Source organism: Embiotoca jacksoni, unplaced genomic scaffold, assembly GCF_022577435.1.
Source record: "Embiotoca jacksoni isolate LCO1_2020_lvr unplaced genomic scaffold, fEmbJac1.0.p SCAF_13, whole genome shotgun sequence".
Taxonomy (NCBI): domain Eukaryota; kingdom Metazoa; phylum Chordata; class Actinopteri; family Embiotocidae; genus Embiotoca; species Embiotoca jacksoni.
This window is the reverse complement of record NW_027185263.1, coordinates 17677113-17703942: the sequence shown is the minus strand read 5'-3', so window position 1 is coordinate 17703942 and position 26830 is coordinate 17677113. Positions and strand designations below refer to the sequence as shown.

The window sequence follows — 26830 nt, the reverse complement described above, 5'->3', positions numbered from 1 at the left end:
ATTCTAAGCGGTATGTGTGGAGAAAACCAGGCACTGCTCATCACCTGCCCAATACAATCCCAACAGTGAAACATGGTGGTGGCAGCATCATGCTATGGGGTTGTTTTTCAGCTGCATGGACAGGACGACTGGTTGCAATTGAAGGAAAGATGAATGCGGCCAAGTACAGAGATATCCTGGAAGAAAACCTCTTCCAGAGTGCTCTGGACCTCAGACTGGGCCGAAGGTTCACCTTCCAACAAGACAATGACCCTAAGCACACAGCTAAAATAACAAAGGAGTGGCTTCGGAACAACTCTGTGACCATTCTTGACTGGCCCAGCCAGAGCCCTGACCTAAACCCAATTGAGCATCTCTGGAGAGACCTGAAAATGGCTGTCCACCAACGTTCACCATCCAACCTGACGGAACTGGAGAGGATCTGCAAGGAAGAATGGCAGAGGATCCCCAAATCCAGGTGTGAAAAGCTTGTTGCATCATTCCCAAGAAGACTCATGGCTGTACTAGCTCAAAAGGGTGCTTCTACTCAATACTGAGCAAAGGGTCTGAATACTTATGACCATGTGATATTTCAGTTTTTCTTTTTTAATAAATTTGCACAAATTTCTACATTTCTGTTTTTTTCTGTCAAGATGGGGTGCTGAGTGTACATTAATGAGAAATAAAATGAACTTTTTTGATTTTAGCAAATGGCTGCAATGAAACAAAGAGTGAAACATTTAAAGGGGTCTGAATACTTTCCGTACCCACTGTACGTCAGCGATATGTGTCTGTTTTGGGTTATCTCTGACGTTATTCTAAACCTGTACCGTGAGTGTAGTTTTAGATTAGTCCAGTAGGTGGAGCCGTCGTGGCATTGTTCACCTGCTGCGCCGTTAAAAATCTAACAGAAGAAGTTTGTGACGTCAGCAGTCGTAAACAACGTCAAGATGTCTGAACGAGCGGCTTATCATGGGCTAGCCTGAAAGCTAACAGCTTAATTTAATTTTTGGTTTTCCTTTTGCTTTCGTTTCGTTTGGCGGCTTGGTTTTTGTACTCGATGGGGACCAAAAGCTTACCATGAAACTCCGGGTGCAGAATGACAGGTGAGCTGAAGCGTTCACAGCCGCCAGTGTGGCCGGAGAGGAAACATCTGTTAGCTGCTAACGCTAACGGCTAGGTCAGTATGGGAAACGTTCAGCTGTCTGTCACTAAACTACTTTTGGGTTTAATGTCTTCAAATTAATAAAACCTTTACATGTTTTTTTTACAGTCTACGGATGTAACTGAGAGTTAAACATCGATCACACAAGTGTGAGGAGGTGATCGAGATGAGGGATAGTTAGCTTCCGTTTCTACCTGCTGCTCGACTTTAAACAGAAAACAGAAGTTTGAACAACTAATCCTGTCAGCTGTTCACGTGTCCAACATGGGACAATAAAGCACGGAGGCCTTATTATCACGTCGGCACTTAAACGATGGCAAATGATCGTATCAGTAGCTGGTTTGTTTGTTTTGGTTATTAGAGATGTGATAATAATAATAATAATGATAATGATGGTGATGATGATGATGGTGATGATGATGATGATGATGATGATGAATAGAGCTGGAACACAGTTCGGTTGTAAAAGTGTCTTTTGTGTGTTAGGAGTGATTCCAGGAAAGCACTGAAGCTGAGGGAGTCTGCTGCTGTGATGCAGCCTGATGTGAGTGAGCGAGGCGACCATGCAGGCAACGGTTCATCTGCAACTCTGCAACCAGACCTCCTCACCAGGGCGCCCGTCACCGTCGTCGTCGCCGCCGCCGCCGGCTCAGAGAGCAGCGAGGTGCGGGTAGCCATGACCGGCGGCCCGGGGGAGTCGAGCGGAGGCGCGTCATCCAGGAGATCCAGGATTAACTCCCACAGCCACCCGCATTCACACTCACACTCACACGGACACAATCGGACGTCCGAGTCCGAGCTCGACCCGCCCGACTCCGATCTGGACTCTGGAGAACCCAGCAGCTCCCTGTCGGAGCTGCGCTGTCTGTTCCGCTGGCTCCAAAAGAGTCTTCCTTTCCTCGTCATACTGTGCGCGAAGCTGGTCATCCAACATGTACTCGGTGAGGAGGAGGGAGGGGGGAGAGGGAGGGAGGGGGGGCAGCTGAGCAAACAGCATTACTGCAACTGTGAACACAAGACAGCTCATCATAATCTTCCTCTTCATTTACCAGGTTTAGCAGTTGGAGTCGGCCTCTTCACAACTTTTTTATATGTGAATAAAAACATTCAAACTCAAGTCTTTCTTCAGGTGAGTCCAGTCAAAGGGCGCTGATTTATTTTCCATTCATGTGCATCACTCCTAAAACCTGGTGTGTGTGTGTGTGTGTGTGTGTGTGTGTGTGTGTGTGTGTGTGTGTGTTCTCCCCCTCAGGGTCGTCACTCCAAGCTGCAGTGCATATGGCTGCTGGTCTTCATGATCTCCTCCACCCTCCTGCTTTACTACACCTTTCTCACCGAGACACTTTACCATTGGTAAGACTTGATCACGTCTCTCATCAACTGTCCTGCGACCCGCTTTTGGACTATAGTCTCAGTTTGTCTGTTTGAACTGAGCACATAATCGGACTCAAACCTCAAAGGTCTTCTCTTTGCCACTCGTCCTGCGGTCTCGTAAATAGCTAAAGCTGAAATGTGTTAAAGAGCCTGAATGTTGACCTCCTTGCAGCCTCGTCTTCCTCAACCCGACCATTGAGCCGCTGGGTTTCTGGGAGATTCTTTGGGCAGTCGGCATCACCAACTTCATCGTAAAGTTCCTCTACATGGGAATGAAGTGCCTTATTCTGCTGCTGCCCTCTTCACTGGTGGCCTACAGAACCCAGGTAAGACAGGTGGATTTGTTCTGATTGCTGAACAAGACAACGAAGGACTCTCCCCGTACTGTGTTGTCAGTGCTGCGTCAGTAGGTTGAAGTTTGTCCGCGTGTCCAGGGGCGGTGGCTGATGCTGACTGAGGAGCTGGGTCAAGTCCACCAGGCGATGGCGCCCGTCCCACTGTGGTTCCGCTACCTGGTCACCTACCAGGAGACGGACGGCGCCCCCGGACTCACACTGGGGGTCCTGCTGGCTTTGATCTACCTCATACTGAAGGTGCAATACAAAACAAAAGCCGACACGCAATAGATTTTAGATGCATGAATGTTGAGAACTTCCTTCCACTTGGACCAGAGCTGCCCGGTTTGGGGCCGGAGGGCCAAGTCGGCCCTGGTGTTCTTGGTTTTGGTGCCGCCGGCGCCTCTGATGAGCTCGTGGTTTTTCCTCCAGAAAGAAGCACACGGATGCTTCATGATCAAATTAAATAGTAGTGTTTGAATTATTCTGAAATCTTTTAGATTTTTTTTTTTAACGTTAACTTTCTATGAAATATATCACCTTTTGATAAAAATGTAATGAAACATAACATCAACGTTTATTTTGGGCCCTTCGTAGGACAGTTTGATCCCCTCTGACTGAGACAATTAAAGTGAACCGTGTTTTGTCGTTTTCTCCTCGTAGCTTTTGGGATTGTACGGTCAGTGGACGTCTTTACTGAAAACTGTGAGGATATTTCTGATGGGCGAGGTCAGTGGTCTCCTCGGTTCAACACCAAATGTTCAGAGGCATCAAGCAGCCGTGTTGAAGTGTTTTGTCGTTTGATTTCTCAGCATACGGGCGCAGCAGCCACCCGGGGTCAGTGCAGCGAGGCTGGAGATGTGTGTCCCATCTGCCAGGGAGAGTACCGGGAGCCGCGAGCGCTCCTCTGTCAGGTAAAACCACGAGGACGCACCACGGGGGGGAGGGGGGGTATTAGGAACATTTAAAAACCTACACCGGGATTTTCCGTCGTCTACCTCCTGATCTCGTCCGACCGCTCGTGTTTTCTTGAATCGGACCAACTGAAGTTCTGCAGGTGCGACACATGCTGACGTGATTTCTTATTTCTCCGCTGCGCAGCACATATTCTGTGACGAATGCATCGCCCTGTGGTTCAACCGGGAGAAGAGCTGCCCTCTCTGCCGCACAGTGATCACGGAGAAGGTCTACAAATGGAGGGACGGTGCCACGTCTCCACACCTGCAGATCTATTAATGAGACCGGGAGCTTTTTGAAACGGGACATATGGTATTAGCGTGTATGTAACATGGGATATTTTTTTCAAAGTTTTTTTTCTCCCCCCGTCCTCCCCCCACCTCCCTCTCTCCCCCCTCCTCCTCCTCCTCCTCCACGGCTGTCGAACCCCACGGACGAGTAATGTCGTACACACTGTTTCATTCGTCAGCAAAGGGCTGCGGTCATTAAGGGCACAACTTCACCGACAGTAGGATTATTTACCTACTTGTCACTCTCAGACAACACAGTTAATTATTTCATTGCCCTCAAGTATTTTTTTTGTTGTTGTTGATTTTCCCTGTTTGAAGTTGTTTCCTTTTGTGTTGTGTTGCTTTGATTCACCTGTAATCTTAATCCAAATTTTCCTCCACAAAATTGTTTTCCTTCGTTTCTTTTACGTGTAAATATGGGAGTGAATGAGAGTTATATATAAAAGTATTTTAAACGAATCTTCTCCTTTTATCATACATCTGAACAAACATGCAACACGTGAACTCTTGTCTTTTCCAAGTGTTTCTAAATTGTGTGCAAGCAAATTTTCATGACTTGTAAGAATAAATGTGTAGAAGTTGGGCAGCTGCAGACCTCTGCTAGGAAGCGTTGTCCAACCTCTGGTTGTAGGGGTGAGACCGGTGTGGCGGACGCACTGCGGGAGCTTTGAGGAAGCCCGCTGCGCAGTCACGTGACACGAGGACGGACACTAAAAAAACAAATCGGCTCGTGTGACGGATTAACAGTTTTGCCTTTTGCATTTTTGGGGCTCTATTTTTTTACGAGTGACGACGAGGATGCAGCCGAGCTCGCGAGAGTGATTGACACATAAATTATTTTTCTACAGGGGTGATGTAGCCCCGTTTTTGTTAAAACCAAAGATCGGGAGAAACATCTATTTTATGTATGGAAATCATTTCACCGTGTTATTTTGACCCATTTAGATCCATAAACTATCTGAATAAAGATCTACATTTGATTTCAGAGTTGGGACTCGTTGATTTATGAAGCACGCCGGGAACATGTCAACTGTCGGGGAGCAAACCCGAACCTTCAACAATATAAACACTTCAATTGAACAAATCTGCGTTGCGGTGACATAACTCGCAAACCGAATCATTATTTATTTTTGATTTTGACTTTATTATGTACATGATACATGGTAGCGCCCCCCCCCCGTCTGAAGGGGCAGGTCTACGAGTGACACGGCAACAGAAATAATGTTATTGAATGCCCACCAGTGATTCAAACATCTCTTCTACTCAACAGATGATGTCGGTGAACCTGAAGCACGAACAGCAGCAAAATGTTTCACCGTTAGTTCACCGATCAGCGACACAATGAGCCGATGACCGACGGAATGCACACATCCTGCAGAGATGTAACGGGAAGCGAATGTTCGGGATCAATCCCAGCCGTTCTCACGCTATCACAATATACAGCAACACTGTACATACATCATGTATTCTGTCAGCAAAGGCACAGGGCCGCAGCTCCCATTGGTTTTTGCATCAGTTTGTTTGTTTTTCTTGCGCAATAGGTCAGTCTTAATTAGAGCACTGCAAAAAAAAAAACGGAAGTTCAAGTTTTCAGCGAGGAAAGTTAAACATATCAAAAAGTCTTCTGAAATGATGCCACAAAATAAATACCGTAAGACGTTCAGGCCGATGATGGAACATATAAAACAAAAAAAAACAGAAGCTGCATCCGAGGTTGTTGTGAGACGTGGAAATAAAATGATACTCTACAGGCTTATTAAGTCGAAAGAAGTCACATCATCACACATTCTGCTGCCTTCTCTAAATAATACTACATAATAAATACATAGTTTGCATAGCGTCGACAACGCGAGTGGAACCACGGTGGCACTTGAAATAAATACGAAGGAAGAGAAGCGAGTGGAGCGACGGGTCTGAAACACGGTTGTTGTACAGGAATGATCGAAGAAGGATGTGTTCAACAGTGAGCCGTGTTACAACCCAACTCCGTTCAAAAAAGAAAAACAACTTACAAGAAGGATCAATGTAGAAAACAAAGTCAGTATGATTCAAAATACAATACAATACAATTTTGGTATGAACAAAAACATTTTGACCTTTGAACCTTGTAGTGAGGGCTGGGCGACATGGACACAATCAAACAATACCAGATTTTTGACCTCGATAATGTGATTTTAATAATATAGTAGGGATGGCTATCGGTGCGTTCCCAAAATATGAACAGTTTATAGTAAATAATCATCAGTGGATATAATGAGTGTAATTAAAGGCAGATAACAGAGCAGCTAGAAATGTCATTGCTTTCCTGTAATGCAGCCTTTAAATCCAGGAGAACCTTTACAATGTCCAAAATCTAAAACCACATCTCGTCTCAGCATGATATTGACATAAGTTTCATATCTTGCCCAGCCCTACTAACAGTTCCTGAATAAATCAGTGACACACCTCTGCAGCTGTTTTCACAGTTTGTTAGTTTACCAGCAAAAACCATGCGCTTGTTTTGAAACGGTGCTTTTGGTCGTATCAGTAAGTTCCAAGTGTTTGGAAAGCAAGAAACCGTTAAAACGTTCATTCAGTTTTCATTTTGGGAATCTGCAGCCGACCGCGCGGTCGGCTTCAGGACCGTAGAGCACCTTCACAACACACAAACAGGTCCAATCAAACAGGCTTCAGTAGCTGGTCCGCTAATACAGATTTGGATTTATCCCCTCTGACACCGAGAGCCACGCTCGTGTCAATGCACAAAGAGCACCTCAAACATGAACGCAGCCTGAATCAGTAAAAGGCAGAGACGCCAAACCGGCTCCGAGCGCTTCGGGTCGACGCGCTCGTTGGTCTCCACCCGGCAACGACGCCGAGGTGAAGGGCGGACGAGTTCAGGAGATTTAAGCGGCACGCAGGAAGGTGTTTGGAGTCCGTTTACATTCAACACAAAGAAAGTGAACAGAGCTCGTGGACGGGCCTCCTGCAGGAAACCTTGCAGTCGGCCGAGTGAGGCGGTGCCAGCTTTTGGTATTGATCGCGGTGGAAGTGATGCTCTCAGCTGAAATGTCACTTCTGTCTTTTTATAGCTGCTTTATCATTCGCCGTGCGCCACCTACTCCCGAGTCCCTCCCTCAAACTTAAAGGCATACTGCGTTCATTGTGGAATTATCATCCAATAAATGTACCTACTGACAATGTAACCTGAAGCTTCTCATCACAACGTGGTCATTGACCAAAAAAAAAAACAAAACAAGGAAAAGCCTGGCATGTTGAGGGAGAACGAGAATTCTGTCGCTGTGATGGAGGCAACTAGTGGTAAACACTACAGGTGACACTGATGAGACGTGAAGATGGAAGAGCACCAGGAAATCATCAGTGGTATAATGCCAGTTGAGTGCACCAAACCCCCCCGCAGCCCAATGATCAGCTGGCGTTACGAAGCTAACCGCCAAACTGACTTTCACTGACTCTCCCTCCCTCCGCTGGCCGACGCTGCTGATTATCTGCCGGGCTGAGGCGGGAGGACTCAGGAGGCCGAGGACGGGGGGAAGGCGCTGCTGGAAGAGCTGGTGATCGGCGTTGACGGCGTCAGTCAATTCATCTTAATAAAAAAAAAATTCTACAAGTCTCTTCGAAAGAGAACGAGAGGAAGAGGAAGAGGAGGAGGAGGAGGAGGAGGAGAAATTGAAAGAGAGCTAGTGTTCGCGGGCCGCGCCGAGCGTCATAGGTTCATCCGGAGGTGTTCGGGCCGCTTGGAGTTCATGGGGTACACCTGCTTCTTGTAGGACCCGGCGCTGATGCCCGACGGGTGCCTGATGGGGAGCGGGGCGGAGGCCTCGGTGGCGCCGCCGCCGCCGCCGCCGCCGCCCGTGTCCATGTGCTCGGCGCTCGACACCTCCATGGGTTGTTCCGCGGAGCTGCCGGGGGACAGCAGGGACGGGCCGCCGGTCAGCGAGGGGCCCCGGGGCCAGCAGTCCCCTCCTGCAAACTTCACCGGACTGTGGAAGGACACACGAGACACTTACTCCTCCGACATCGCAGACGAGTCACAGCTCTGACTTGACGTGTGATTATTCAGTCGACACTAAAACCTCCGATAACTTCCCTCATCTAGCAGACACGCGTGTGCCCGTCACGACTGACCCCCCCCCCATTTATTTGACTTCCAAAATAAAGTAAGAGGCTGTTGCACCACTGGAAGGGAGGTTATATTTACCCGCCTCGTGACGGCTTTATTTAGGCCGAGCAGGCTTCATTTACAAGGTCAGCAAATGAGTCATCAGTGCGGGGTAGACTTGTTTTGGGGGGGGAAAAAAAAAAATCTCTAAAGGACCGTCGTAACTCGGCCAAACTGGGGACAAAAACAACATGTTGTTACCTCACAGGTGTTCTCGGGCTGCCCGGGAACTTCCGCGGTGAGCGGACCTTTGGCTCGAAGGAGAACTTCTCTTTGACGTTTTCCAGCACAGACGGGGCTACATATGTGAATCCCTGGGGAAAGGGTGGCAGACAAAAACACAGAGATCTAAGTCCACCTCTTCAAAGAACATCTTTCCAAAAACAACCCGCAGCTGATGATGAGCAATGAAACGCTGAGTAAACCGTATCATGCGATGCGGTGGAACAGTGAGTGAAGCTTCCAGGAAAACCAGCAGGATCAAACCAGATGGGAAGCATTAACCGATTCTCGTAAGACCCACTTGTTGAAAAGGAAATATAAAACATTGTGTCCAGAGCGTTTGCTTGCAGACAACACAGACGGTCGAGGCAGGAGGAAATGCACAATGTTCTGGTAGAATCTGTCTTTTCACTTAAACTCTGCAACTTCAGAACGAACAGTGAACTAAAACCAGCTCCCGGCGTCTGACAACAAAATATGATGATAGAAAGTATTCTTACATTTAAGTACATTTACATCTGTACTGTGGTCTGATTTATGACTTTCAACATATGTTTACTCTAAAACTGAAGAGCATGCCAACTAAAAATCTGGATACACTTCTTTAAAACAAAAGTAATTTGAATATATAACAAGTGGTTGTAAGTTAAATGAATCTTTAGTTGTCTTTTGAATTATTTGTTAACTTTAAGTGAATGCACAGGTTACTGTGGATTATTAAACACAAGTTATGCATACAAACATACATAACTTAATGTAAAACTCTGACGTTGTTTTCGGGGCCCCTGGTACCCACCAGGAAGACTTGATTGGCACTTTCGCTGAGCGTGGAGTCGTCGGGACTGTCCACTGGAGTCTGGCTGGTGAACTTGGAGTCAAACTGACTGACGTCATCAGCCGATTGCTGCCAAGAGAAGCGGATCGGTTAGTCACCCTGCAGGATCAGAGGACGCTGACTCGTGGAGGGCAAACAACTCACCAGGAACGGTTTGAACGGAGGCTCTACTTTGCGAGCGAGGAGGTCGTCCCAGTTTATATGTCGGGAGAACGGGTGGGCCTGGGAGAGACAGGGACGGGAGCGCGGCTAGTCTCTATTAATGCATTAAGCCTCTAATCGGGATGTTTAACACGCTGCATGTAAACAACATGGACCAGCAGACGTTACCTGGACCTCGGCAGCATCTCCCGGTCCGGCCCCGAGCCGCAGTGAGGCGTTTCGTTTCAGCAGCTGCAAAACAGAGTTGGAACACTATTTCTCTGCCTCTTCCAGATGTTTCATAACAAGACAACGCAGCCGGTGAAACACGGTGCTTCAGCAGCTCACCTTTTTCAGGAGGTCCCTGGCTTCTTGTGTGAGGTAAGGTGGAAGGCTGAGTTTGCATTTCAAAATTTTGTCAATGGTCTTCTTGCGGTTTTCCCCGGTGAAGGGAGGCTGAGGCAGAAACAACAGTTCAGCAACGTGTGGCGCCTCCGGCGATGCTGCGATGAACAGGTCTGCTTACTTGCGTTAGCAGCGGTGCTGTGGGATTGATGGGCGTGTACTTACTGCTCCGGTCAGCATGTCGTACATGAGCGCTCCCAGACTCCACCAGTCCACCGCACGATTGTGTCCGCTCCTCATCAGAATCTCTGGAGCCCTGAGGAAGAAGAGGAAGAAGAGGAAGAAGAGGAGATAAAAAGAGATACAGCAGACACACGTTGTGTGTGTGTGTGTGTGTGTGTGTGTGTGTGTGTGTGTGTGCGTGCGTGCGTGCGTGCGTGCGTGCGTGCGTGCGTGCGTGCAGATGTCTGACAGCTGTGCATGATAACAGTGTGCATTACATGTATTCAATGGTGCCACAGAAGGTGTGGGTGACCGTCCCGTCATGGATGGACTCTTTGCACAGACCAAAGTCTGTCAGCTTCACGTGTCCTGGAAGGTAAATAAAAGTTATGAGACACCAGACTACAAACAAACAAACAAACAAACAAACAAACCTTCTGTAAGGAACACTTCAGGTTTCCGTACCGTTGTTGTTGAGCATGATGTTCTCCGGCTTTAAGTCTCGATAGATGATGCCTTTCTGGTGCAGATGACCCAACGCCATCGAGATCTCCGCCAGGTAGAAACTGTCAACGAAAGAAAGAAAAGAAAAAAAAGGTTACAGGTCTCACATTCAGCATATTTATATATATTTTTTTTTTTTTTTTTTTTTTACCCAGAGGATGTTTCCACCTCAGTGCTTATCACAGGTCTGCCGTCGAGGTGTTCTCCTCAATGTCATTTAGGTTATTCCAGGAATATCACACACCCTTATTTGTTTCGTCAGCTTGGTTCATGTAATCACCATCTTCATCTCCAGGCTGTGTTTATAAAACAGACGAACGTGTACTGCGAGTGTTTGTTCCAACTGACCGTCACACCGCCCGAGAAACGGTTGCATTAAAAATACACCAGAGTGCTGCCGTGAGAAAACATGCAGCAGCTGTTTATTAAGGAATCAGTTATAAATTATAAAGGAATCAACTAGATAAGAAACCTTAGTCATGGATGCTCTAATGGATTCATTTGAGGTTGTTGTTTTTTTAAATTGTGATACATGTGGGTGGCCTAAAAAATATGTGTACGAACATGATAAGTGGGAAAAGTGGATGAAAAGATTCTAAGAAGAATAATATGTTTGAGCAAAATATCAAAACAGAATCCGATGCAGGAGAATTTCCTCAAAAGCTCAGAGGAACACTTCTGATTGATCGGCAGAACACGGTGAATGTCAGAGGAAGACCGAAGAATAATGTTGTGCCTGTTGAGCTGGTGAAGTTGAAGTAACTGACCAGGCTGTGTCTTCCATGAAGATGCCCTCCCGCTCCAGCTGCATGAACAGCTCGCCACCTGCAGCAGCAAACAACAGAACTATCCGTCAAACGTGGTCACAATGGAAATGAATTTACACTTTTAATGAAAGAACAACGTTCTGGCACGCACACGCACACACACGCACACGCACACGCACACACACACACACACACACACACACACACGCTCACCGCTCAGATACTCCAGGATGAGGTACAACTTCCCCCCCGTCTGGAAGGCATAGATGAGGTCCACGATGAAAGGATGCTTCACCTCCTCCAGGATGTTCCTCTCGGCTTTGGTGTGCGCGGTGTCCTTTGCGTTACGCACAATCATGGCCTGGTGAGGAGCAGAACATTTAACGAGCGTCAAAGCATCAACATCGGCCGCTGAGGCGGAGCGGGAATCAGGAGGGTAGCTGTAGCTAAATCTCATTAAGCCAATAAACACAGTCATTATCCAAAACCTCAGGCTTTGGGGAACATGAGCTGGATTTTCTAGCCCAGTCAGACATTAGCCGTGTGTCAGCGGCAGAGAGGAGGCCGAGCTGAACCGAAGGAGCAGCGCTGAGGTTTCATGGGAACGAGCCTGCTGCCATTATTTTGGGTGGTCTGTCCTTCGTTTCTGGCTTCAGAGCTGAACGTACCAGTGTGTCACTAGAAAAGACCCACAGTGACGTGCAGTTCACTCCAGCTGGGAAGTCAAGGAGATGATTTAGCCATAAATGTAAGGTACTTGTGTTCGCTCACAAATGGATTAGACTGCCAAACTGAGGTACGTGGACCACTGCTGGTCCGCAACTGTCTGGCTAAAAGGCCTAACAGTTGCAGTCCAGCTGGGCCGAGTCCAAAAATGCATCATTTCATTTTATTACAGACAACAGTTATTAATTGTACCCATCACACTACAACATTTTTCTTTGTTCATGATTTAAGTATTTTAGAAATAACATTCGCCTGCTCTTTAGTCACGCACGACGTAATGTGACGTTACATCCAACATAGCATAGCGCTAACGTTAGCTCCTCTGCAGCTGGTTTCAGCAGGTGAAAGGTCTCGAAGGCACATAGACTTTTAATAGGTGACTTGAAGGACAGAATATAGTTCCTCTCGACAAACAGTATATCAGTGACAAGCAGTCACTCACCTTCTTCAACACTTTCATAGCGAATATCTTCCCTGAGGTCGCACCTGAAACTTTCCGAACTTGAAACACCTGTAAAAAAAAAAAAAAAAATTTAAAAAAAGATATCAAATAGTGTCCAGAGACGTTCACACAGGTTGTCAACAGGGTTCATCGACTTTAACACCCTTTTAACATGCGTATGGGAACGTGTTTCCTGTTTTATAGTTATACTGGCCAAAGTATGATGACAGATGAACAGTGACGACACAGTCTCGAATTAATCATTGTTATAAAAAGATGTTTAATGCCGTCGAAGACCTTTTTTGTAATTCTGTACTTTTGAAGTCTTTTAAAAAACTGAAACTAATCCAGAGTCAATAATTGTCTGGCAGAGTAGAAGATATTTTACACAACGTCCCAACAAGTGATTGAAAAAAATCTGTTATTTGTCATAATGTTCAGAAAATTCAGAAGAATGACTTGGACAAACGAAGGAGACAGTTTTTTTTTGTTTGCGTGGACACGATGGCGAGAAGCCGCTGTGCTGCACAGATTGTACCTAAAGACTGACCCGGGACAGAGAGTCAACTCCATGTTTTGAATGTCGGCAGAATTCCTGAAAGACAACTCGTGCTTTACCTTTTAAACAGGAACTTCAAGCCTTTGCCAACATTCCTAATTTAACAACGATGCCATAACAAATGAGACCGTGTAGCAAAACAACCTAATTTCTTTGTAAATTGAAGAAATCCCCCAGTTACAGAAAATGACTTCTTAGTCACCGTCAGACAAAACCACTTGAAGACAAAGTAAGTCACGCATCTGCTGGCTCAGTGAAAAAGTGTTTCCAAAATAACCGGGATGTGCAAAGTCACTGTAAGCTTAGAACGAACACGTCAGAAAAGTGCCACAGCTTGACAAGCAATAACAAACACATACAATGCTGATACCAAAATAAAATGCATCTTTAAAATCTTGATTGGTCTTAAATTTGGGTACAAGAGGTGAAAAAGATTCCACTTCATTTTTTTTTTGTCAGCAGACTGCAGTAAACGCAGGTGACGTAGGAAATGCCTCCAGATCTTACAATTAAAGGTGCCGCAGGATTGATTTTTTTTTTTTTTTTTTTTTTTTTTTTAACCACAGACAAAAAAACAATGTAATATATTACTGGAAATTCAAAGGCTTGTAAATAAACAAGCATGACAAGGAAAAACACTCCTGAAATTTCCAGCATGTAAAACTTAGTTTCCAGTTACTTTGTTATAAAAATTCCCACACAGTGGAATTTCTATGCAACGTTAATGTCCTCGCCCACATGTTGGTAATATGATAGCGGGTCCAGAGCCAAGACAAGCAAACGACAAAGTGATGTTTCCCACACTTACGGAAAACAACTTTAGATCAGTTCATTGACCGACTGTAGTCTCAGATTCTCTATTAACACTGAATCAGACGGTAATACGTGTAATGAACAGGTCACGTGCAGCACACTGAGAAGTCAACAAGCCTTCAAAGTCTAGATGTCAGGTTAAGTTGCATCTTCAGAGAGGACGAAGGTGGAAGAGGAAGTTTCATAAAGTAGCAGAAGTCTGGATTTGAGTTTGAGATTCGGACGCCTCACCTTTCCATAGCCACCTTTCCCCAAAACCTTCAGCAGCTCAAAGCATTCAGGCCTGATCTGCTCTGTTCCCTTGTTCACGCTGTTCTCTGAAATTTCAAACTTCTCACAGTCATCCATGTTACTGGCAAAACAAACAAACAAACAAACAAACAAATAAAGGTGGTAAGAAAATAAAGAAGAACAAAAAAAGCACATTCAATACATTTCCTGGACACTGTGTTTATCATTTCTGGGACATCAGAGTAGGGAAATGGTTGTACAACACTTCTTTTCTTTTGTGGGGATGAACAGCTGACTTGGTGAGATGTTTTCATTACAGTCAGAAATGCCTCAGATATCACCAGGCTGCAGTATTAAAATGCATTCACAGTTCCCAGAAAAATGCTGCTCATCCTTCCAGTAAAGTGCAAATTATCACCGGAGCTGTTCTGGGGGTTTGTGCAACATCCTCTGGGTTACTTTAAGCTGTCACCAACTTTAATTACTTCTGGCTTGGCAGTGTGGTTAAGTCAGCGTAATTAGATTTAGTGCTTATAACTAAAGAAGAAGATGAAAAACAAACAAAACAAAAAGCACCATAAAGTTTATCAAACCATTCAAGTTATTTACAGGTCCTTCATGTGAACTTCCAGCCCCCCAAATAAACCCGGTCTGACCCAGTCTGACCCGGTCCGACCCAGTCTGACCCGGTTTGCCCCGGTCTGACCCGGTACAGTCCAGCATCTCTGCTACTCACAATTCAAAGCTGCTGCACTGGTCCATGTGTTCACTGAGCTGCACCTGAAAACAAGACGCACACGTCAGTGAGGAAGGTCTGGAGTAGGAAAGGAAACCGGAACAACAAAAACAAACATGTTCTCGGAGTTATGTCACATTTATATTGTTGTACCGTCCGAGTTTGTTCATTTTCCGACCAAATATTTGACCCGGCCTTCGGGGTAACCTTCCGGCGAACACAAGTGATTACGAAGCCGGTTGGAGAGACGCGTCGTCCTGAACGTGAACTTTGAGTAACTTTATTCTGACGAAACTCCTGATGAGGCGGCGAGCGAAGTGGGAACACGAACCTCAGGTTGAACCTCACGGAGCGAGCAAACCCTGCGGTGCTGTTAGCTCCGGGCGCGTTAGCGTCGGCGGGACGTCAGCCTGTTGTTGGTGTTTGTGGGAATGTGATCACTGACACGATGAATGTCTCCTCAGAGGACACGGAGGAGCTGCCGGGCCGGGCTCGCGCCATCCGTGTGATTGACAGCCGTCAGATGTGACTCCGGTCTCTGACGGACGGATGCCGATGCAGCGCTACGCCGCCTGCATGCGTCCATTATCGGACGACCCGTCCCGCCCGTTGTTTAATGAGCGCGTTATTACCGTGTGTTTTCAGCTTGGACCAAGTTCCCTGGCCTCCTTCAAAAAAACACTAAACAAAAAAACAAAATGTGCTGACACTACAACTTCCTTGACTGCTCGACCATCACTGAAGGATATTATTATTATCAGCGATGTTTAATGTAACTTTAACCAAACTATTCACCGTCCTCCACTTTGGTTTCTGCGGATGTGCTCGTCAGGTGTCGGAGATGAAACTTCGTTTGTGCCGCAAATCCTCTTAAATTTAGGAAATACAACAGAAACGTGCGCGCGTGTTCACTATCATTATATCATTACGGGGCAATTCGAGAATTCGCGGGAAAAGGGTTGGGCGCCGAGACGTCCGATAATGGACACCGGGCTACTGACGTTAGCAGCGCAGGCCCAGGGAGCTGAGCAGTGCTAGCTAACGGGGCTAACAAGCGGCGGCACGAGCGTCGTCGTTAACGTAAACTCACCGCGTCCTCGAGCTCGTCGTCAGAGACATTCTCATCCGGTTGATCCAAGTCGATGTCGAAAACCCCGGCCATGGCCGCGGCACTTCACCCAGCGTTCAGTCAGAGAACCCGGCCCCGCTGTCCCGCCTCATGGGAGCGCCATCACCGGAGCAGACAGCATGGGCGACGCTCCAGCAGCTCAGCGCAGCAACACGGCGGCGGGCTGCAGCACGAGCCTCTAGTGTCGGCCCCCGGCACTACCCGGCCCCGGCCCGGCCCGGCCCGCCCGGCCCGGCCCGGGAGCACACCGGAGGGGCCGAGCTTCAACGACAGCAAAGGATCTAATCAGTTGTCCTTTATTAAAAAAATAAAATTTAAAAAATAGAATTCTCACACAAACTAAAGAAAAAGCAAAGTCGATGCTTTTTTTTTTTTTTTTTTTTTTTTTTTTTTTTAAAGAAGCTTATAACTCTTTGTTTCTTGTCGTGTGTTGTATTTAAACCGGTTTAGCCACTTATTCTACTAACTGTTCTTCATGTGGCGCTCCATAAAATATTAATTTACTGCAGGTTAGTTTATGTTTTAGAGTATTTTACTCCCTTTTTTTTTTTTTTTTTTTTTTACTATAATAGGCTATCTGTAATTTTAGAATCTAATATAATCTGATATAATATAATATATAATAAAATCTTACTTTCTTTCTTTCTTAGGGAATAGTTTTCCATTCCAACAATGAACATCATTGTATGATGATCAGATAATAAAGCTGAGCCGTTTTAGATTACACACCTCTGTCTGAGCTTTAAATCATTTACTAAACTTTCACTCTTCGTGAGGTTCCAGAGCTTCCCAGCGATCATTTAATGTCCTGATTATTTTCCTCACAGACAGCGGGATGTGAGAATGTGTTGGTTTGGTAGGCCTCTTACCAGAGGTTTCATGCTTCCTCTGGTTTCTGTCGTGTTCATGCTCTGCAAAATCATAATCTAATCATGTAAATGGGATTACCTGCGGTTACTGGGTTGGTTGTTTAATTGGAAAAGTTGAGCACCCGCTTCTTGCTCTACAGTTTTGTTTCCACAGAACATGAAAAGGTCAGTTTCCTTTGCTTCTTAATGTTGGAAAGTATTTATGTAGATTCAGCCATTTCTGCCTCTGATCATCAAGAAGATAGTTAGTTAGTTTCTTTCCCTGTAGCTCTCAGAAAAGTGTTAGTTTGGACCATGACGCTATTTATTCAGTCAGACAAAGCAGTCTTATTGCACACAAACACTTCAAGTTCAGTAGCTCATATTTGACTTTAAATTGTTTAATCAATTAGTCAATTGTCAAAAAAATAAATTCCTATCTAATTTACTCATCACTTAATCTGAAATTGCAGCTCTTCAAATGTGAAAATAAGATTTTTGTCTAATTTGGGGTTTTGGACTGATGAAATGTTCTTTGGTAATATTTTTTTTTTTTCCTATTTTTTTGGTTTACTGCTTAAATCAGGGAAATAAATGGCAGATGAATCAATACTTAAAATTACTAGCTGCAGGTCAAAATGTATATTTGTGTCAGAATTTTCTCTTGTAAATTGTTGGTACCAGGAGCATTAAAGCTAATCAATGCTGTTATCTATTGTTGACAACCAGGCCTCTTCTTTCTTCTGACATAAATACCTGAATGATGATCACTGATATCCAAAGCACGAACACCTAAAACAGGAAGTGCTCTGATTACAGAGTTTGTTTGTTAGAATAAAACATTCGGAGGGTTTTTCATATTTAGTATGAATAGTTTGAACAAAGGCTTTTGAACTTATCTCAGATGCTGACAGCAGGATGTTCTGACATGTCACAGCAGGAAGAAGAGCAGGTGTAAAAAATAAAATCAATGGCAGTGAACTCCATGTGGCTGCTTCAGTTTCAGAGTCTTGATACACTTGAATTGAACAGAGCCATTGTTAATGTTATAAGCGACACCTGTACTTTTCCTTCTCTGACAGTCAAAATGTCTGCTGTGTAAAAAAAAGAAGCCTATTTGAGGCAGTATAATATAAGAGGTTAAATCTGTGGCTGTAGCGGCTCCACCCAGTCATAATCAGATTATATCCCTGTAATTCACTGCAGGGTCTGTCTACAACTTCTCCGTTGTTCACCAGTAGGTGGCAGCAAGAAGAAGGGAATCCTAGTCAGGCTATGAAAGCCATTTTTCCTTCATCCTAAAATCTTCCAGTAGAGCTATGCTTTATTGAAACCTGGTAGACCAATTCAAAGTCCTTACAAAAATTTCCAATATACCATGAAGCTGTTTGTATTTTATTGTGGCGAATCAGGGCTTGTTGCTCCCCCTTGTGGTTTACAATGTCATCAGGATGGAGATTTTCTTTTCTTTATTAAATTATACTGTATCAAGTGAATTGATACAGAGGGAGAATGCTGCAGGGTAGACTGAAGTTTTTCAAGTGCACATGGTTGTTGTCAGTGTACAGGAAAGTAATCCTGATGTGTTTTACCTCACACAGAGGCAGCGCAGGAGCATGCAGGCCTGAAGCTGCCTTGTGGCCACACTGTTGAGAGCAGTTTCCATGCGTCTCACTGATGTTTGTGCTACCTGTGGAAAGAAGCTGAGTGGGAGCTTGCTGCTGTTTCATCCTACTGTATTCACAAGCCTCTAAGTCTCCTGCTTGTTGTCTCAGTGTTGACAAATGTCAAACTGCATCTTTCAAAATTGTAAAAATGACTGTAATGAAGTCGGACCATGTCACTGCCATGGTCCTACTTCATTTAAGAGATTTTGTCAGACTATTTTTGATACAAAGATGACTTTGATATTCTTTGTAGCCAGTATTTTTGTAAGTAAGTAAGTAGTTAATCTTGTGTTATTATATGAGACGTATCGGATAGTTTATGAGTTTACAGCTCAGTAAAAATGTTAAGGAGTTAATAACTGTCTGTAATTTGTAAGAAAAAAAACATTTTAATTAGCATAATTTCAACACATTTGGTAGAGGCACTTTTTGAAGTGAGGTGTTCATCAAGCTCAGTGAATATCAGCAGGCTTCTATCAGTCTCCATCATCAGCAACATTTTTAAAGATCACCTCCAGACATGTTTTAACACACAACCCTGCTTTGAATAATCATTTGTGCTTTTTCTACCCAACCCCAAAAAAGTCAAATTAAAAGCACATCTGCTTCCTCTGTGTCACTAAAAACTCCATCTGAAAGTTTAATGGCTGAACTCAGATTTCCATTGTCAGCGTATGTGCAGTGGAGGTGGTGTCAGGAGTCCAGTTTTTTCCTCCGTTTTTGCCCCCCCCATCACCTCTCCTCCTGTGTCCCCTCAGTCCCCTGTCTTTGTCTGTGGCCACGCCCCTCACCTCCAGTGGCCACGCCCCTCACCGGTCCCAGCAGATGCAGCCACTCACCCCAGATCACCACTTGCAGGTGTGCTGCATCTCCCTGATCACCTCCCCAGACTATATGTACCCTGCCCCTGCACTGCTCTGGTTGTCGGTTCATTTTTGTTTAGTCACCCGTCCGCCCTCCGTCAGCCCTCCGTCAGCCCTCCGTCAGTCCTGTTCCCGTTCCCGTTCCTCCGGCCTATGTGCCTCCTGCGGATATTCCCCGTCGGTGGAGTTGCCCTCCCGGCTCGGAGGATTGTTGACGCCGTCCCTTCCGCTGGTCTGCCGGCTGCCCTGTCAGCCGTGTCCCCCTGGAGCTCTCGGTCGAGTTGCCCTCCCGACTGGAAGTAAGTGGACACAATAGGTGCCACCTTTTGGTTCGTTGTTTTTTGTTTGTTTTTTACAATAAAGACTGTATTTTGGAACTTGATACCTCGAGTCTGTGAGCTTGCATTTGGGTCCTGGAAAAACACCCACCACATAACAGAATGAACCGACCAAGGAAGGACCCAGCAGCCACAGACTCGAATCCAAGATACATGACTTTATTTCAGTATTTTTCCAGTCAGGCCCGCCGGAATGACACTGTTTCTGCTGAACCCCGGACTGGGTTCAAGGGAACCCGCCTGGCCTTCTGGGACCCCCCCCAGAAGGAGGCGGCAACGCCAGGGTCACCGGCCATCCGGTCCTGCTGCACCCTTGGTCTCTGGACGTGTAGCCGTCAGTCACCACGCACAAGCCTACAGCCCCGGTGGTTGCCACTACGGACTCTCTACCCCTGCAGCGCCGGCGAGCGATCCAGACGCCATCCGGGCCCGGGCGTTGGCCCACAAGTGCCTGCAACATGGCCTACGCGGCAGTAACGCTGCTCCTTCGTTCCCTGTCGCTGGACGGGTCGTGACGTTCTGCCTCCGGCTCCTGCTGCCTCCGGCGCGGTCGCCGCCCCGCCTCCTGCCCCGTCCTCCTGTGCGGTCGTCGCCCCGCCTCCGGCTCCTGCTGCCTCCGGCGCGGTGGTCGCCCCGCCACCGGCTCCTGCTGCCCCTGGCGCGGTCGACGCCCCGCCTCCGGCTCCTGCTGCCTCCTGTGCGGTTGTCGCCACGCCTCCGGCTCCTGCTGCCTCCGACGCGGTCGTCGCCCCGCCTCCGGCTCCTGCTGCCTCCGACGCGGTCGTCGCCCCGCCACCGGCTCCTGCGGCCTCCGGCGCGGTCGACGCCCCGCCTCCGGCTCCCTCCTGTGCGGTCGTCGCCACGCCTCCGGCTCCGTCCTCCGGCGCGGTCGTCGCCCCGCCACCGGCTCCTGCTGCCTCCGGCGTGGTCGACACCCCGCCTCCGGCTCCTGCTGCCTCCAACACGGTCGACGCCCCTCCTCCGGCTCCTGCTGCCTCCAGGGCGCGGTCGTCGCCCCTCCTCCGGCTCCTGCTGCGTCAGGCGCGGTCGACGCCCCGCCTCCTGCTCCGTCCTCCTGTGCGGTCGTCGCCCCGCCTCCGGCTCCGGCCTCAGGCACGGTCGAAGCCCGTCATCGTCCTCCGGAGAGGTCCCCCGAGCCCGTCCTGCCCCGTGGGCGTCCTCCGGAGCGGTCACCCCAGGCCTTCCTGCCCCGTGGCCTTCTTCCGTCCACCTAGGTTTCCTGTCTTGTGTTGGTGTGGTCCTCCGTCCCTCCTCCCGTCCGGTCCAGTTTTGGTCGCCGAGAGGCTCCCTTTGAGGGGGGGGGTACTGTCAGGAGTCCAGTTTTTGCCCTGATCACCTCTCCTCCTGTGTCCCCTCAGTCCCCTGTCTTTGTCTGTGGCCACCACGCCCCTCACCTCCAGTGGCCACGCCCCTCACCGGTCCCAGCAGATGCAGCCACTCACCCCTGATCACCACTTGCAGGTGTGCTGCATCTCCCTGATCACCTCCCCAGACTATATGTACCCTGCCCCTGCACTACTCTGGTTGTCGGTTCATTTTTGTTTAGTCACCCGTCCGTCCTCCGTCTGCTCTCCGTCAGTCCTGTTCCCGTTCCTCCGGCCTCTGTGCCTCCTGCGGATATTCCCCGTCAAAGTCACCAGTCGGAGGAGTTGCCCTCCCGGCTCGGAGGATTGTTGACGCCGTCCCTTCCGCTGGTCTGCCGGCTGCCCTGTCAGCCGTGTCCCCCTGGAGCTCTCGGTCAAGTTGCCCTCCCGACTGGAAGTAAGTGGACACAATAGGTGCCACCTTTTGGTTCGTTGTTTTTTGTTTGTTTTTTACAATAAAGACTGTATTTTGGAACTTGATACCTCGAGTCTGTGAGCTTGCATTTGGGTCCTGGAAAAACACCTATCACATAACAGGTGGCTTACAAACTTTAGATGTCACAGGATGGAAGGTGAATATAGAGAAAGTGACCTCTTCCTCTTGAATTTAATAAGTCTTCAGTTCAAATTTGAGAACACTGAAAGTGAGGATCATTTATGATGAAGGACAAATTTTGTCTTGAAGATTTTTACAATGAAATAGAAACAATTTCCCAGTTTAGTTGTTGTCAGAATCTGAAGGTGTGCCATGAGTGATGATGGTAGAAAGCAGTCAGACGTGTCTCAGCTGCAGCACAACAGAAATACTGATGAGATCTTTCTCAGAAGAGAGTTAAACTACATTTGACCTCCACCATATTTAAGTAAAAGTGACAATGATTACAGATGAAATTGTCGGCACGTCCTCTGTTTAGGAGCGAGAAGGTCAACCTTTACCACAGCTTCTTTTCTTGTGGTGCGGTGGAGTCTCCAGACCTTGGTGGAGGAGGCTGGGGACCAGCCCCCTGCAGGGCAGCGTGACTCTGAGCACCGTCTCGAATCCATCTGATAGTTTTGTTTTACTTTGATTGCCCGGTGATGAAAACCAGCTGCCCTGGGTAACAGAATATGTTTGTTGTGTGTGTTCCCTGTTTTGTTTAGCTGTGTTTATGTTTACAAAAGAACAGACGAAACACTGGTAGAAAGTCGCAGCGCTCTGTTGTGGGTCCGTGTGATGACTTGAGGTTGGTGTTGTGTGCATTCAGAATCACTTTGCATATCGACTGACTTGCGTAGCGTTCTCGTGTTTGGACTTTGTCGATGTAGAAGGTCATTCATTTAAAACGGAGGGTCAAAGCTGTTTGTATCTTCATTCGTCTTTTTGGTTGAGTGCAGACTTTGAGAGTGTCCTCTCACAGTCTTAACAGTGAATACCAATAACATGAGCAAACAGACCAATGATTCTCCGCTGCCCTGTAAATACCTCTACACGCTGAAGTGGCAGGTGTTCCCCTTTAACTGCTCAGCCGCCTGTAGTTGGCACAAATTTTCACAATGTGAGTAAGTTATCTGATCAGAGTTGTGATCAACTTCTAGTGAGAAGGTGACTTTAGAGTTTAGTGTGACACACAGGAGATGGAGAAATTGATCTTCTAAAGAGAGTATAGCCTGCAAAGTGACTTTTGAAAGCCAGATAACTACTGATTAAGTATATAATGTTTATTTGTGCTCGGGGCCATTTAAGTCTTACAAGGTCAGCCTTGATATAATGTATATCTGAGGTCTACAATGCTGAGTGTTGCAGTGAGTGAGGTGAATAAATTGTGCAACAAACTGAATGGTCTTGTTAATAATAAAATCCAAGAGATGATTAAATGGAAGTATGGCAGAACAACAAACTTTAAAAAAGTGTTTTTAAAGACTGAATCTGGTGAAAAGTTTTCAGGAATTTCTAACTTTGAATGTTCAGTACTCAAGTCTTCTATGGAAGCCAAATACTGCAGGAATGAATGAATGGTTATAAAGTAAAACAATTTTTTTTTTTTTAAGTATATTGTCTTCAGAGGAGAAACCTTTACCTCCTATTTTGTATGTATTTCTTAATAATATAATGATATACTGTATGATAGGCAACAATGTCTGCCAGAAAAATTAAAGAAAATGGAGGAGAAATTAGACAAGATTTAAATTGCTCAGAAGTCCAATTTCTTTCAATCTTTTCATTTTGACTTATTATATTAAAATGGTGTCGTCACAGAATGAGCTTTACAGTTTTAGAAAATATTAACGTAGAAATGTTGTGATGGATTTCTGATTACAATATTCTTGGAAGAAATAATCTTCCATGAAACAAAAAAAGAAGTAAACAAACAATCCCCCCCCCCCCAAAAAAAATAAAAAAATAAACAAAATAAAGTGGGTCACTTGGTCTTTTCAGCAGAGATGTGCTTCCATATCTCTAAATATTTGGAAGGTAGAAAATACATTTTTAATTTCCTTGAAGTAGTTTCATGTCCCTCGAGATACTGATTGGATTCAGAGGTAGTCAAGTAATGATGAACTTTAATAACTGAGGACATCCAGGCAGATTTTTACTCCAGTTGGACTCTTCAATCCTGTCTGCTCTTAAAGAAATTGCCCCTTTTTTTGGTCTTGAGAGGATGTTGGTTGTGTGGACTTCTGCAGTGGATGGAGAGGTAGAGGACCGTCATGGTGATAACATAAAAAGAAGTATATGGCATTTGGAGACTCAGGTGAGGCTGTTGGAGCAGTAAAAGTCCTCTGACTGCAGAAAAAGCCCTTCCAGATGAGCTGGGACCTCGGCGCATTTGTTGTGTAGTCTGACATAGATGTGTGTGGTTTTGTTTGCTCTTTGTGGTTGTTTGCAGCACGTTGATGAGCACACTGCATACAACCACACTGCATGCGGTAAACAGGCCTCATGCAGAGTATGTGAACAGGACTAAAATTAGCTCTGATTGCAATGCCATAAAGAATGAGAGCTTGTTTGTAGGAGTAATGTCATATGGTTTTGATGCTGGTATATAGGCTCAGAGGATCCTGTGGTGAGTCTGACAGATTTCTCTCTCTATTTTGTTGGACATTAAAACAAAATGTTGAATTTGGTTGGCTGTGGGCTACCAAACCGGACTGTGGTGGGTCCACATCGATGCTCATGTTATTCATTTCTAAGACAATACAACAGGTTCTACTATCACTTGTATTCACTAAGTTACGATGGGATGCCAACTCAGTTCTTAGTGACTCAGTGATCACTGGTGCCTCTCTGGCCTTAAAACAAACTAAAAGGTTCCACACTGTGAGGTACAGATTTTAAACAAGAAGAGAAAAGAGGCTTCAGGATGGTCTTTGATGTCAGAAGAGGAAAAGATACATCTGTCCATCCCAAACTACAACCTGACATTTACTGCAAACATAAGCTAACATACTAAACATAGTAAATGATGGATGGATGGATGGACAGACAGAGTTTATAGAACATTTTCTCCCACTAATGATGAGGTTGTATATCAAGAACAACAACGTTGTCGCTCCATTTTTCATCCAACCAGTTTGATTGATGGTGGGAAATATACAGAAAAGCCTGTAGAAGTGTGAGGAACTGTCCTGAATGCCACAAAAAAAACCTGAAGTTATCCGTTCCCCACAGAAAGCATGTCACTGTCTTCAGTGCTTCTCTGATGTCCTCGAGCACCACCAGCAGGTTGATATTTGTGGTTCTATTAAACTGAAGCTGGAAACTTTGTTTTAAACAACTTTTTCCCCAATCCATTCAATAAATCAAGATGTTTCACAGTTCTTGGTGAACCTACAGGACTTTGTCCAAATCAGCTATTGGCAGTTGTTCCAGTTCATGGTAGTGTTGCCTAATCTGCCACAGAAAGGGCAGCCCACACATTACTAGCATCGGAATGCGTGGAAGGCAGTGAGAGACATTCCTGAGTAATATTTCTGAGACGGCATCATGTCATCAGCAGCCTGCATTGACACGTAAAGCTGTGCTTGAGCAGCACCCGGCACCTGAGGACGAAGGAGGACAGTCCACACCGTCACATTTCCAAAGGTTGACTCAGTGATTCTCACATCAGAGGGGTGTGTTAGAGTGTGAGGAACATTTCTAACATTTTTACGCCCACTCTGCTCTCAGGCATGCTCTGCCTTATCGTGTCCATATTTCACTACAGAAGTCATGCCCCCTGTAGCGTGACTCACCTGAATGACACAGCTGTCCTGGTAAAATTCCAGGGACAAAATAGGCAGGACGAGTCATTATGCAGGTTTATGAGAACTCCTCTCCTGTCCTGTTATGACACGTAGCCGCAGCGATTCTCTGTTTGATCAATGAAGTAACTCCCACTGAACGCTTCCTCCCACAAGTCTAACAAAACGTATCAAATATTTGTAATAATTCATACAGCACCTTTCAAAATAATGTTACAGTACTAAACATAAATAATAAAATCCATGTAATGAAACGTGAAACAATATTAGTTCAATGTTAAAACTATATTTATTGCGTTATTGCTGATGTAAAACTCTTCACCGACTTCACTTGATTTGGGTTGGAGTGTTAAAAAGCCCCGAAAAAAAAAAAAATGGCCGGCTGAAGAGCGAAGGATGTGTGTTTCGTCACGGTGCCCTGACATTGCCACCTGGCATCAGCCATTAAGCTGTCTGCCATGTTGGCAACGTGTGGGCAGGAACAGCAGATGCTTGTGCCAAACTATGCTCTGTTAAAATACCCACACATAATTTAGTTTAGCTGAACTGCAGGGAGATGTGTTCTGGTGCATCAAATTCAATCTGAGAGATGCTACATCACTTTACAGTCATGGTTTGAATGACTGTATTTGAATAATTGTGAATAATTGTCAATTATCAGCAACAGAGGTCGGCCAAGTGCCTGTTGGTAAGTTTAGTTAGACCTCCTGATCCAACTCAAACGAGACCAATAATATCTTTCCTCTCAGATGGAGTGAATTAAGAAGAGTCTGATAAGACTGTTTGATCTCGGCATGCCAAAGCCACAATAAAGGAAACAAAGGGCTTTTGGAGCTGGAGCTTAGCACTAACCGCAGTTATGATGAATATGTGCGCACACAAACATGTGTGTTTGACAGAGTAAGAGATTTCTACACACTGCAGCATCAGTCACTTCTGTATACAAATGGACCTGAGTGTAGTTCAGACTTGCACCAAGGTTCACGCTGCTGTTGGAGCTGATATTTGATCGTTTGAACACACATTTCAAAAATGACATTTTACATCTGACATTCATCGCTGTGATTTTTCTCCTGGTTTGGTTTTATTTTTTCATGTCCTCCATCGTTCAGTCTTTTTGTAAAGTGATTATTTTGGTATATATTTTTCCTGTTATACTGTAAAGCACATTGTAAAGTTGGCTGTAATGTTTATGTGTCTAAATATGTTATATTCATGTTATATGTTACATACAAATACTTGGTTTTTCACCCACCTGGTTACGTTACTGAAAAATACGCAATCTATGAATATGTAAATATTAAATTTTTCAAAAATGTAACAAATAAACGCAAGATGTCTGCTACCAGCTGTACATTTACAATTTCAGGTTTCATATCAAACATGTATAACTTGTAAGGTCTATCATGACTGTCACAAACTCCTGTTTGCACGTCCACGTCTTGGACTCGCACGTAAGGAGTTGGAGCTTTGCTGCTGAGTATTTCAGTGTTTGAACTGGGAGGCATATCCATGAATTGTAACTTCCCTTTGGTAAGCATTTTTGTCTCTACCGTTCGCCGTGCCTGCTCACT

The 26830-nt window shown here is 45.8% G+C and overlaps 2 protein-coding genes across 5 annotated transcripts; one reads left to right on the top strand and one right to left on the bottom strand.

Annotated features, from left to right (window-relative positions):
• The first annotated feature begins 922 nt into the window (after positions 1–922).
• On the top strand, positions 923–5085 carry rnft1 (ring finger protein, transmembrane 1). Of its 2 annotated transcripts, none has more exons than XM_069147036.1 (9): positions 923–1085; positions 1631–2085; positions 2197–2273; positions 2397–2497; positions 2691–2844; positions 2953–3111; positions 3517–3582; positions 3666–3767; positions 3955–5085. In XM_069147036.1, exons 1-9 carry the CDS (start codon positions 1060–1062, stop codon positions 4087–4089), a joined length of 1275 nt encoding a protein of 424 aa, XP_069003137.1. In that variant the 5' UTR covers positions 923–1059; the 3' UTR covers positions 4090–5085. The 2 variants fall into 2 exon arrangements, with proteins under 2 accessions (XP_069003137.1, XP_069003138.1); XM_069147037.1 differs by having other exon boundaries at positions 923–1159.
• A 155-nt stretch (positions 5086–5240) lies between these two features.
• rps6kb1a (ribosomal protein S6 kinase b, polypeptide 1a) lies at positions 5241–17535 on the bottom strand. Of its 3 annotated transcripts, XM_069147032.1 has the most exons (15): positions 15896–16306; positions 14806–14849; positions 14070–14190; positions 12467–12535; positions 11512–11659; positions 11299–11356; positions 10493–10593; positions 10306–10396; positions 10031–10121; positions 9809–9916; positions 9650–9712; positions 9464–9541; positions 9281–9388; positions 8464–8576; positions 5241–8083 (listed from the first exon to the last, which is right to left on the bottom strand). In XM_069147032.1, the coding sequence occupies exons 1-15, from the start codon at positions 15965–15967 to the stop codon at positions 7807–7809; spliced, it is 1542 nt and encodes a 513-aa protein (XP_069003133.1). In that variant the 5' UTR covers positions 15968–16306; the 3' UTR covers positions 5241–7806. The 3 variants fall into 3 exon arrangements, with proteins under 3 accessions (XP_069003133.1, XP_069003134.1, XP_069003136.1); XM_069147033.1 differs by lacking the exons at positions 14070–14190; positions 15896–16306 and having other exon boundaries at positions 14806–14839; XM_069147035.1 differs by lacking the exons at positions 5241–8083; positions 8464–8576; positions 9281–9388; ... (4 more) ...; positions 10306–10396; positions 10493–10593 and adding an exon at positions 10604–10827 and having other exon boundaries at positions 15896–17535.
• Between the last annotated feature and the right edge of the window lie 9295 nt (positions 17536–26830).

Excerpts from the sequence above, each read along its gene's own strand:
- rnft1 (XM_069147036.1), top strand. The coding sequence starts at position 1,060 with ATGAAACTCCGGGTGCAGAATGACAG. Across the intron at positions 1,086-1,630 it reads CTCCGGGTGCAGAATGACAG|GAGTGATTCCAGGAAAGCAC; the intron begins GTGAGCTGAAGC and ends TTTGTGTGTTAG. Across the intron at positions 3,768-3,954 it reads CGCGAGCGCTCCTCTGTCAG|CACATATTCTGTGACGAATG; the intron begins GTAAAACCACGA and ends TCCGCTGCGCAG.
- rps6kb1a (XM_069147032.1), bottom strand. The coding sequence starts at position 15,967 with ATGGCCGGGGTTTTCGACATCGACTTGGATCAACCGGATGAGAATGTC. Across the intron at positions 12,536-14,069 it reads GGAAAGGTGGCTATGGAAAG|GTGTTTCAAGTTCGGAAAGT; the intron begins GTGAGGCGTCCG and ends TTTTTTTTACAG. Across the intron at positions 9,917-10,030 it reads ACGACATGCTGACCGGAGCA|CCTCCCTTCACCGGGGAAAA; the intron begins GTAAGTACACGC and ends TTTCTGCCTCAG.